This window comes from Psammomys obesus, unplaced genomic scaffold, assembly GCF_907164565.1.
Source record: "Psammomys obesus unplaced genomic scaffold, mPsaObe1.curated_primary_1811, whole genome shotgun sequence".
Classification (NCBI taxonomy): Eukaryota; Metazoa; Chordata; class Mammalia; order Rodentia; family Muridae; genus Psammomys; species Psammomys obesus.
In genome coordinates this window covers 1-12,791 of record NW_026587271.1, presented here as the reverse complement: position 1 = coordinate 12,791, position 12,791 = coordinate 1, and the positions used below count along the sequence as shown (strand labels likewise).

The window sequence follows — 12,791 nt, the reverse complement described above, 5'->3', positions numbered from 1 at the left end:
GGGGGCTGGAGAGATGGCTCAGCAGTTAAGAGCACTGATTGTTCTTCAAGAGGACCCAGGTTCAATTCCCAATACCCACCTGGCAGCTAACAATGTCTGTACCTCCAAGATCTGACAGCCACAGACATACAGTCAGGCAAAACACCAATGCACATAAAATAAAAATAAGTAAATTATTCTTAAACTGTTTTCATAAAGATTTTGTGCAACTCTCAAAGTGGCAAATGTCATCACTTATTGAATTGTCACCCAGCTGATCCTCAGGAGCCACACTTCAGATGCTTAGAGATGGTTAACCGTGACTGGATGTAGGACTCAGCTTCCTCAGGGGATGAGGTGTAATTTATATTTGGAATTAAAATATAAATATTTGAATTCTAAATGAAAAATACCATTTTTCAGGCATTGTTTGGAGCCTACAATTTATCAATAAAGTAAGCATAATTGCCCAACACTTTGGAACTCATTGTAGTTTTTCAGTATAGATACTAGGCTACATCTATGAGGTTCAGAGTTTTAGAATTTGAGGAAGTGATCATTGCTCTGGAGACCATAAACAGGGCAAGATACAGAGTGCAAAAGTGACTGGGTGATCTGGGATCTTGACTGACAGTTTTCAGTCTTCTACCACTTATCAGAGGATGGGATCACCTCCCATGTTGGCTCTAATGCTAGACCACACCCAAAAGGGATGCTTGCCCTGCAGGCCAGTGCCAAGGTTGCTGCCAGTGTGAGACACTGCAGAAGGTTTTGATGAAGGGGTAACTAGACCCCTAGCACCAAATTCAAGATTCAGTATTCAATTTCTAGACAAGCATAGCTTCTCCCACCTATGATCTTGCATCTTCCCTCTGTCCCGTTGCAGATTGTACCTAGCTGGGTCCTGCTCAATGAATTGTGTCTCTTCTCAGATAAGGTGGCCTGCGTCGTGCCTTCTGAGTGTGTGAAACAGTGTGGCACCGAGGTTGGCTGCACCAACTATGCCTACCCCACCCTGGTGCTGGAGCTGATGCCTGATGGTTAGTAAACACCCGTACAGTGTCTAGAGGGATACAAGGCCCGTGAGAAATACACTGGGGCAGACTCTCTGCTGACCCTTCTGTTAGTTCCGTCCTTTCCATCAGATAGTTCTTGAGACTCAGTCACAGTCTACCAGTCACACCCTGGATGGGTCTGCACATTTCAGAGAGGAGCTAATTTCTCTTAGAAGAACAGCTGTCCAGGATGAGGCTGTCTCCAAGATCAGTTAACATTTACATGATTTGTTAGCCAAGGAAACCTTGTAACGCTACAAAGGGGCAAAGTCAGAAGACTGAAAATTAACTTTCACCCTCACTTCTTTAGACCAATATCTCTCAGTGCACAAGCTTTGTACCGAAGTGTATGCCATTTCTCATTGCTTTGGATACCATAATTTATCAGTAAAATAAGTATGATTGTCTTCTGTAAAATGCAAGGTTTCTGCTTTGCCTGCCCTTGTTCTGAATTCTGATACAGAAACCTTTATCTTTATTAAAAGCTTCACTATAGATGGGCCGATATTCAACTTTTCTAACCTGTCAGTAATGGCCTGGCCTACTCCCCAGCCATGTGGCTCATTACCTGCCATCTTACTAGGCTTGGAAGTCCCATCTTATTCTCTCCTGCCCAGCAATTGGCTGTTCAGCTCTTTATTTTACCAATCAGAAGGTGATGAATGAAGTTTACAACATACCAAGGCAGGAGATGCTTCCTAATAATGATAGTGCCGAAGTCTGGGTACAGAAATCAGCATTTAAATACACAGTGACAAACACACCCTTCCAACACCCTACACCTTAGAACTTACTGTAGATTTACAGTCTAGATAATAAGTTATAACCTAAGAAATCCTGATTATTGTAATTTCAGAAACTGATCATTGCTGTGGAAAACATAAACAGAGCAAGTACAGAGCTGATAGACCTAAGTGGCCTGGGGTCTTGTCGGACACTTTTGTGCCATTTTTTTTTTCCTCCTTGACATACAAAAGCTTATTCAAACTAAAGGAACAATAACCCATATACTCAAGGTCAAATGCATGTCATCTTACCCTGGACTGGGAGGCCTGGAGTCATAACTGATGGAGGGAAGGAACTGAAGGGTTAAGCTTCTTCAATGGTTCAAAACCATCAGCTTTGCCCATAAAGGTTTTTCAGCAGTATCACCTAAAGTGGTTCCCAGCACATGACCTTTATGTAAACATTTATCACTAAACTAATAATAAACGGAACCTGAGCAATGAATATTATAACCTGAGCATTATAAATCCAGATATTTACATTTCATAAACCACAGAAGCTAACCAGCCAAATGATAACTTTGTTTTTTTAAAATTAAACTCTCACATTAAACACCAAGGACTTCACTACCACATTTTATTTTTACATTCAAGTATGGTTAATTTGAGTAACACTTGTTATAAGTATTCTGTGACGATGTAGTCACTCTATATAATCATAGTACCTAACACGTATTGAAGCTTTTGTGTTTCAATAAATTTGTGTGTGTTAACTGATTAAATCTCCAAGAAAAATTCAGAGACGGTGTACATTGATAATCACACTAGCTAATAACTCTGTAAGTGACTGTTTTATCCTTGAATGGCTCTTTGACTGAGCAAATCACTCATAAGCCGTGAATGATATGCTGTCTAACCAGAGCTTGCACCCTCTCCTGACCCCAGGACTGCGAGGCCTGATGCTGTCAGTCATGTTGGCTTCTCTTATGAGCACCTTGACCTCCGTCTTCAACAGTGCCAGCACCCTCTTCACCATGGACCTCTACACCAAGATGAGGAAGAAGGCATCAGAGAAAGAGCTCATGATAGCTGGACGGTGAGGGAACCTGGTCTCTGTATAGAACTCCTCTGAGGAGGGTGAATATAGACAGGAATTACAGATCCCTGCTCTTTGGATTCAGAAAAACTAAAAATATGGTCCTAGAAAGGGGAAGAATCATTAGGGAATGTTCAACCTTTGTCTTTACAGACTTAAAATTATAGCCATACTTACTTATTCTTTCCCACTCTTCATTATCCCTGCACCATATGTATGTTTTTAAAAACTGAATACTCATGTAACCACAACTTTTGTCAAGAAATAGAAATTACCAGGACACCAAACCTCTTCTTGGGTCCCACATTTCCAGAGCTAACAACCGCAACTAGTAATGTCACAAACTGTTCAATCTTTCCAGGTTTGGCTATTTAACTTGAATAATACAGTGGGTTTTCTAATTCACTCATGATTTCAGTCACGTTGCATTGTGCGTGAATACTTTATTCATTTAATAACTGTATAGGCTTCCAGCATAGTAATATATTAGAATTCACTGTTCCTGGCCATCTGACTGCGGTATTTCTGTGTATGTCTATTAATGTATGTAAACATGTACTTCTACCAGGGAGATTGGTGTGTGTGTGTGTGTGTGTGTGTGTGTGTGTGTGTGTGTATCTTTAATTCTCAACCTACTAACGTTTCTTTTAAATATTCAGTAGTCTTAATTAAGAAGAATTGTGGAAAGTGATCTTAAAAAATAGATATAAATTTTGCAAAAGTGAATGGTAAGAAGAACAACTCTAAATGAAATTAAAGTGATAAACTAACAGACACATCATTTTTCCTTTACACAATCCAGTTTGAGCAACAATCCATGTGTGTTTCCTATGGTGAAAAGGGATCGTGCACCTGTGTGGCTTGGCAACTGAAGTTTATCCATTAGGAAACTGACATTGCTCGTTCTCCATAGATTGCACAGTGAGGAAACCTGGGGGTTGGTGCCCCAGTTCTTCCAGGGTAGAGTTGTGACTTATTTCTGATGATAATAATACATTTTTACCTCATAACAGTATTTTAACAAATTCATTTTAATTGTTGAAATACTCAAGTTAGGAAGTGTGTGTTACCATTTCTTGCCATGCCACACAACAAATCAGTACAGCATCTATGGAAAGCTACGATAGAAGAGCTTTAACAGGTTTAAAATCACATTACATTGTCTGTAAGAACAGACTACATGTTTAAAATATTGAGCTTTTGTGGCACTAACGTTAACAATAATGTTAACACATTAACCACTTGGCATGCAAACCCAAAGAGTGCACTAGGCCCAAATCGTGACTCTTCACAAATGAAGTGAGAGACAGAGAGAAAGACAAAGACAGAGGCAGAGAGAAAGAAACAGAGACAGAGAAGGCCTCTGAATTTCTTGATGGAGAAGGTGCTGGCCTGGATTTCATGGGGCTCAAGCTGGAGTAGTTTCAGTAAAAAATCATAGGCACAAATCCTGTTAACATTACAATGATAAATTATTGAGTTTTCGCTAAAATGGAAATTATATCTAAAGCCTACAATTTCACATAACAAAAATATGAGAAAAACATAGATATTTTTAAAATTTCTTAAGGAGATTTATGATTTGTGAGGAAAATAAATTGTTAACCACATTCTCTACCATACAGCCATAGTTCTGGGAATAAATTCAGAGATGGATATAAAAAAGTAACAATATCTATAGATATGTGAAGTATATCCTGAAGAACATACAGTATGGAGACCCATGGCTCTCTGGGAAAGAAATGATAAGGAATCCATTCTTCTGATAGTCTTAGCCTTCATGAATCTATGTTTTCATTTAGTATTCAAATCATTTTGCTACCATTATAATTGTCATCTTCCTACTTGTCCCAGCATTTTCATTACCTAGGATCAGTTTCTAGATACTGTGAGGCCCCTGTTTGCATCTATCTTCGACTTGACATCTGTTGTACAGGAGTAAGTGAACAGGACATGGTGCCTTAGTCAACAACATAGTCGTGTTAGCACAGAGGAGCACATGAGAGTAACGCAACACAAGTTTACCGAGACGCCGAGAGAAGTGCACAGGTTTGCTTAAGTACAGCAAAGAATTTGATTTTATTCAACGTGAGAGAGAAGGCCCTGGAGCAAAGAGCAGAGTGTGTGACTTTTTTCTGATGGTCATAATACATTTTTACCTCTTAACAGTATTTTAACGAATTCATTTTAGTTGTTGAAAAACTCAAGTTATGAAGTGTACGTTACCATCTCTTGCCATGCCACACAACATCTGAGATGTTTGAAATTTGAATGCTAATCTGTGTAAATTGACTCAGTTTTCCTCAACCTAGAGAAAAGGAAAAAGATGAATCTGTTTTATTTATCATGTAAAGGATTAGTGATGGATAGAAATAATCTAATGTTTATTTCTAATTGATGTATGCATTGAAAAGTGTAAATTGCTGAAATTTTAGTTCATTTCAGGAGTAGATAGTTAATCTCACAAATGAATATATTACAGCTAACTGTTGAGTTTACTCATTCACATTTCACTACCAGGTAATTCTTAGGGGTGGTATGGGTTCATGTGAGGTCAAACAGCTTGACTTTGCTTGGAAAAACAAAGAAAGAGTAGAAGATTAACTTCAGGAATGGCGGAGGCCTGCACCATGCTCTTGCTTCATCTTGGATCACTGTGTTTTCCTGACAGGGTATTTGGCATTGTTCTAATCGTCATCAGCATCCTGTGGGTCCCTTTTGTACAGGCATCACAAAATGGACAGCTATTTCATTACATAGGATCACTTGCTAGCTACATTGGGCCTCCAATTAGTGCTGTCTTCATGCTTGCCATCTTCTGTAAAAGAGTCAATGAACAGGTAAGTGAAAATGAAGAAATACATTTGCAAAAATGGGATAAAAAATTAGAATTTCTTCTAGAATAGAAAAAGATTCTTTTTTGTTTGCTTGTTTGTTGTTGTTGTTGTTTGTTTGTTTTGGGGGGTTTTGTGGTTTTTTTGAGACAGGGTTTCTCTATGAAGCCTTGGCTGTCCTGGAACTCATGCTGGCCTCAAACTCACAGAGATCCACCTGCCTCTACCACCTTGAGGATTCCACACCAATCTGGAAAAGAAATCCTTTTACTCAAGCACTGTGGTCCATGCCTATGGTTCCAGAATCTAATTTAGAAACTTGTGTCAGGAAGACATCTTGAATTTGGAAGTTCAAGACCAACCTGGACAACACAGTGACACCCCATCTCAAAAGTAATGCATTCAGTTCAACCCGGGTCTATCACTTAAGGCCCATTTCAACCTCAATTGTGGTAAGCCACAATGTATAGTGCTCACAAAAGTATATGTCTAGACAGTGCACATTCATATTAAACTCTCAGCATTTTTCACAAACTGTGTGCATTCATTGTAAAGTTTTTATTTATTTTTTTAGATTTATTTTTATTTATTATTTATACAGTATTCTGCCCACAAGTATGCTTGCAAGCCAGAAGAGAGCACCAGATCTCATTATGGATGGTTGTAAGCCACCATGTGGTTGCTGGGAATTGAACTCAGGACCTCTGGAAGAACAGTCAGTGCTCTTAACCTCTGAGCCATCTCTCCAGCCCCACTGTAAAGTTTTTAAACACACACACACACACACACACACACACACACACAATTTTTCAAAACAGGTTTCCAAGGTCCAGTCATAGTTTTACCATATAACAATACTGACAGCAAGCAAATCAGTCAACTGTATAATACAAAAACAGCTGTGTTGCCTACCTTATTTGAATGCTGAGATGGTACAAAAAGATGATATGTAAAATGTTTACCAAAAAAATCAACCATGCTAGTACTAACTTGAATATATTAAATGCTATTATTCTGTAAGTGATTGATTCGCATAGACTGTTATCTTAATCCATTACCTCTTCTGGAGAATTGTCTATTAACAGGGTCTTTAGGTGAGAAATAAGTATGGAGAAGCTGATGCCTGCTTTTCCTGCCCTGTCTAACTAATTAGAGTGCTGGGATTCAGATGCAGTCTCCCAAAGTCTCCTACAGTCTAAAGCTCAGATCCCTGACCCCCATGCCTTGCTATTTCCCGAGAGCAGAACTGAGAGATTGTGTTTCCATTACCATCTATCACTGAGAGAAAAGAAAAGATTTGACTTGTCAAACATACCTATTTTCAGCCCTGAAAATCATATAAGCCATAGATCTGCTTATTTGGTGAAATTAATAGCAAGTGTTTAAATCTATAGATTGGAAAACTAAAGTGAAGAAAATCTCATCTTTGGTTAGAGAGGACAGAGTTCTGGAGTTGAGACAAATTAAAATGTGATGTCTAGGATTTAGAAATTAGGATCAGTCATTCCAAAATATGTACATCATAATGTAAGGCAGTTGCACCTGTAGGTGTATACAAATGGCGTTTGTCAATAATGAATAGAATGGAATAGTAATAAATGCACAACAGAGAGCAGGAGTTAAGAGCACTCGCTGCTCCTGCAAAGGACCCAGGTAGGTTTCCAGCACCCACACTTGGCAGCTCTCATCCACCTGTAACTCCAGGTTCAGGGTATCGAACTCCCTCTTCTGGCCTCTGAAGGTACTTCACACATGTGGTACACATACAAATAAGCAGACATACGCGCATCTACATAAATAAAAATCAGTAAGTGTTGAAAGGTTATTAATATTTGAAGTTGATTTATATTTTAATAAAGCAGTGGTTACTCCCTAACCAGCTATATACACAATTAACCAAAAACACAGACTACCATTTATTTAATTAGCCTAGAGCACAATGTTGTGCAATAATAACGCCATCCTAAACTAGTATAGCTTCCTCCCATTCAGATTTCCCACATTATACTTGCTTTTTAATCATATCTGAGGTCAGGTTCATTTCTCCTGATGTTTCTCTGTCCTCTCCTCACTGATCCATCTCCTTTCTCATCATCTCACTGGCCTAGGATGTCTCACCCTCCTCTGTATTGCTCAGCCTTGGCCTGTTGGCTTTTGTTGGCAATGCAGAGAACAAATGGTGGCATGTTTACACACACTTGAGACGAGAGGTGCTTAGAATAAACATCAAAATGCAATGTCTACATTGAAACCAGATAGTGGGGCAAGGAATCAACATTTGAATGAACAAGGGTAAACTGTACCCAGTCCACAAGAACATTATGCCAAGAAACAAATTTTAAAGTGCTCTGGTATTGAGACACAAAGACAGCAATAGCCGATTGCTAAAGACATATTTTGAGCTTTCCTTACTCTGAAAAACTTCTGTTCTTGACTTTTTCTTAAGGGAGCCAGCATGCAGGATGGTAACTTTTTTCTGTCTTTCTTTCTTTCTTTCAGGGAGCATTCTGGGGGCTAATGGTTGGACTTGTGGTAGGCCTTGCCCGTATGATTCCTGAGTTTATATATGGAACAGGCAGCTGCGTGGCTCCCGGTAACTGTCCCAAGATTATCTGTGGAGTGCACTATACATACTTTGCCATCATTCTGTTTTTTGTGTCCATAGTAGTAATCCTGGGAGTCTCCTTCCTAACGAAGCCAATTCCTGATGTTCACGTGAGTAATGAATGACAACTTTAAAAATAACCTTTCTTCCTAACACTGTTGGTTATGATACAGGCTAAGGCAATGGAACCGTTATAATACTAGAGCTAGAATCCAAACAAGCAACAGCTTCACAGCTAGCATATGCAAAGCACCAGAGAATGAAGATATATGAGATTAGGAAATGAACTGGAAATTAAAAATCTTCCTAGTAGAGCTGGGGCATAACTCTATGCCACTGTTTCTGTATACCAGAATGACAGCACTTGGTGTTGCCTAAGAGACCAGGAAACACCACAGAGCAGAAGAGGCACCTGGGCTGGGCCAACTTAGGAGACACAACAAAAAACATCCACAATATGATCAGAGATAAAAATGCACACAGCAACAGGGATGAGAACATAGAACATGTGATATTCATTTTTTGTCATTCAAATTGCCCATAAAAAAGACAAATAATATTCTGTGTTGGTAAGAAAGTAGTAAATTCCCACAATCCAGAGTTTTTAGTAAATACATGAAGCTTGCTAAGAGGGCAATTTGCAGTTGCCAATTTTTAAATTCTTCTATGTATGGGTAAAATATTACACTTTTAGTAGCTTATTTAAAATATAAACAAAAGTAGAAAAATATGATTATTTTCTACGTGAAAGTTTCTAATAGAAAAAAAGGACAATCCAGATGTTTTATCATTAAGAGAATAAGTATGTAAATGAGGAAGCACTAATACATATTTAATCATGTTCATAGCGTGATTGAATCAGGAAAAGACATGCAGAATATTATAGCATGTTGTACTATAATTTTTTGATATATATAGAGACACAAATACATATAAAAAGGAAAAATTTAAACATGAATCTGAGCTGAGAATGGTAGTACATACCTTTAATACCAGCACTCAGGAGGCAGAGGCATTTTGATCTTTGTGAGTTCCAGAACATTCAGAACTGCATAATAAAAAACTGTCTCAGAAATAAGTAAATATATATACGAACCTGTAATTCTCAACAAAATTACCTATAGAACGGAGCAAACTGTGGGAATCTGGAAAATGTTAATTTTTTCAAAATATGTATACTCATTATTTAGTGACATTGTTTCAGTTTATTTCCAGCTTGTAATAATACTTCTATGTAATTTGTGTTTATCATTCACATTCTTTAATGTCATTCTTACATGCATCTATACTGAAGGAGTAGCCAGTAGAAGATGTCCACTTTGGAAACTTGAAACATTTGGCAGCTAAAATTAAAAAAAAAAGAAAAAGAAAAAAAAAAGGAAAAATAAAAAAAAAATTATTAATGACATGTTACCAGAATCTGTTACTAAATACTTACATTTGATAGTGGAATTGAATAAAAATAACATAAGAAAGCATGTAATTACAAAGAAAAACGTAATGTGAAATTATATGGCAGTAGGAATAATAACATTACTAATTTTTAAGAACTCATTGATCAAGGATCAATGAGATCATCATTGTGTTTAAATAAATTATGAATTTTCAGCTTCTGATGTAGACTAATTAGCATCAAGAGCTATTTCACAGATAACCATGAAAACTGTTGAAAACCATGTAGAAAGGAGTAATGAAACACACCTCATGCTCTAACAGGGGTGTGATTTTGCCAGATCCAGATAGTTTCTGCAAGTGTGTGACATCTGGAATTCTGGGGACTCTTCCACGGGTATATAAATGCCTCCAGAAGGTTATTGGTTGTAGTTGGTCAAGTAGTTTTGTGCAAAGAAGAAATAAAGAGAAGAAATTAGATATTTTGACAGCAAAGCTCAAACTTGCCCCAAGGAATTCAACACACCCAATCAGCAGGAAGTAGTCTAAGGATAACAATGCCCCTTTCCCCTCTTTCCTTTTTCTCTCCTATATATGTTAAAGGGCTGAAAGGGTAGCATAAGGGTAGAAGAAAGAAAAACCCACAAAGCAGCCAAAAGTCTGGCTACAAACAACAAAAAGATTTAGTATGAGAAATGCTATTTTAAGAGTTTATTATGGTATAGCATAGAAGCACATAATTTTTATGTCAATAGCAATAAAGCAAGTAAATCTTCACCAACTAATGCAAGAAATCCATAGATAAAATTTACATGGCTGAAAATATGATTACAAATTTAAAGCCTATTGATACTTGAAACAATTTTCTTAGAATGGCCCAAGACTGGTAAGCATACAATTTAAATCTGTGGCAAAAAAAAATTATAAGAATGTCATATATGTTATTTACTTTTTGTTGTTGTTGTTGTTTTGGTTTTTGAGACAGGGCTTCTCAGTGTAACCTCGCTAGCTGTCCTGGACTCATTTTGTAGATCAGAAAGTCCTTGAACTCACAGAGATCCACCTACCTCTGCCTCCCCAGAGCTGGGATTAAAGGTGTGTGTCACCACACCCAGCTTGCTGTCAATTTTTAAAATCTTTTTTGAGACAGAGTGTTACTGTATAGTCCTTGTGGCCTGGACTTTGCTATTAAAAATAGGTTGATTTTGAATACACAGATCTCTGCCTGCCTCTGCCTCCCAAGTGCTGGGATTAATTAAAAAATATGAAGATCAAGCATGAACATATAAATTATATCACAGATAACCATCAAAATGATATCAAACAGTTAAAATAATTGTTGATAGAAGTGTGCAGGTGAGTGAGGAAAGGTACATGAAAAGGTGGAATTCAAAAACAGCTCACAGACACTATCTAAGAATGATGGATCCTGAGAAAGAACTTAATACAAACATTTTATAGTAACTATTAGACCAAATCAAAGTCATCAGGATGCAGCACTGACAAAGGCAAGACAGGACACAGCAGCGATTGCAGCCGAGCTCCTGTGTAGGATCGCTGCATCTGTGCCTTCCCTGACATCACAAATCCAGAAGTAGGAGTCTAAGAATACTGTTTGGAGTTATGAACAAATGTTAGAGTTAAAAACAAGCAATTCAAAATAGTTGACGTGTTTTTGCTGAGAGAGTTTGTAGGAGACCTTTCCTTCTAACCTATACTGTTCTGGCTCAGTTATGTTTTTAAAACCATACATTAAACAAGGTATTCTTGGAACATGTTTTTAAGTGTCTTCATCACTGTAAACTTGTGTGTTGTCTATGGCTAGCTATACCGCCTGTGCTGGAGTCTTTGGAACAACACAGAAGAACGCATTGACTTAGATGCAGAAGAGAAACCTCTAGAAGATGATAGTGCTCCTGAAGAAGGTAATATTTGGCTTACATCTCTTTTACTGTAAGAGCACTGTGTATAGTTTGGCTATATGGGCTTTTATGGGTTATGTTTGTTTTTAATCCCACTAAATTCAGATTCTGAGATTTACATATGTAGGTGTATAAAAACTAAAAATTTTAAGACATATGCTCAATATCTAGGTCTACTGATCATTAAATATGAAATCCATTTATTCATCTTCAGTCTCTCTGCCTGTCTATCCATCATCTGATTATGAAACTGAGTGCCAGCTGCCAAAATAACACTTAATTACAGACTGCCTGTCTCTAATTACATATTGTGCTCAACAAATCGGTCTCAATTGGTCATGCCTGAGTGTCTGACATCATCTCCTCTCCACCCTTACTCTTCAGTATTCTCCCTAACACATCTTCTACTCAAGGAAGGCAGATTCCTTCATAGTCCTGATAAAGACTAAGCTAGCCTGTTTTATCAATGAGCTAACTCTCAGGTTTGTTTCTCTTCATTGTTATCCTACTATCTTCTTTCATGACCTTTTCTCATTGGTATATCCTTCCACTAACAGTATTTGGGGTTACTCTATTAAATATAGTATTTATATTAGGTTAGATGATAATTGGGTATTTCATTAATTTTCAGCCTCTTTTAGATACAAAGGTCATATACTTTCTAACACCCCCCAAAGATGCTTTTCATGCATTTCACAGATTTCTGCTTTATATTTAATGATTTTTCATAGATTATACCATTTAGAAACATGTCTTAATTTTTCCAGTGTCACAATGAAGAGCTTTACACAAAATGTTTTCGTATGTGATCCCCTGTTCCGTTGGTATACATTTTAAGAAGCTTGACTGAAGGCTGAGAGGGCATTCTCAATACATGAACCATCTGCCACTGTTTTTTAACTGAACCCTTCTTCTAGCATGTTTACATGAGGTTGTTGGTGGCCTTATCTTCTACTTTCTAATTTTTTTTATTTATTACAATTTATTCACTTTCTGTCTCAGCTGTAGTCCTCTCCCTAATGCCCTACCAATTCCAACCTAGCCCACTCTCCTCCTCGCATGCCCCTTAACCAGCCCTCTGATGGTGGAGGTCCTCCTCCCCTTCCATCTGACCCTAGCCCATCAGGTCTCATCAACTGTCTGCACTGTCTTCCTCTGTGGCCAGGTAAGGCTCCCCCCCCCC

At 37.8% G+C, this 12,791-nt stretch overlaps 1 protein-coding gene and 1 long non-coding RNA gene across 2 annotated transcripts; one reads left to right on the top strand and one right to left on the bottom strand.

The window, feature by feature from the left end:
* Window positions 1-865: 865 nt before the first annotated feature.
* LOC129673820 (solute carrier family 5 member 4-like) lies at window positions 866-11,611 on the top strand (the record flags this gene model as incomplete). The annotated part of the gene is made up of 5 exons (XM_055603642.1): window positions 866-1,019; window positions 2,705-2,855; window positions 5,527-5,695; window positions 8,189-8,404; window positions 11,512-11,611. Coding segments are annotated over 5 exons (790 nt in total), but the record flags the coding sequence as incomplete, so codon positions are not given.
* Window positions 9,279-10,358, bottom strand: LOC129673819 (uncharacterized). Its single transcript, XR_008719737.1, has 3 exons — window positions 9,996-10,358; window positions 9,572-9,637; window positions 9,279-9,342 (listed from the first exon to the last, which is right to left on the bottom strand). It is a non-coding gene; the product is annotated as an uncharacterized LOC129673819 (long non-coding RNA).
* Window positions 11,612-12,791: the final 1,180 nt, after the last annotated feature.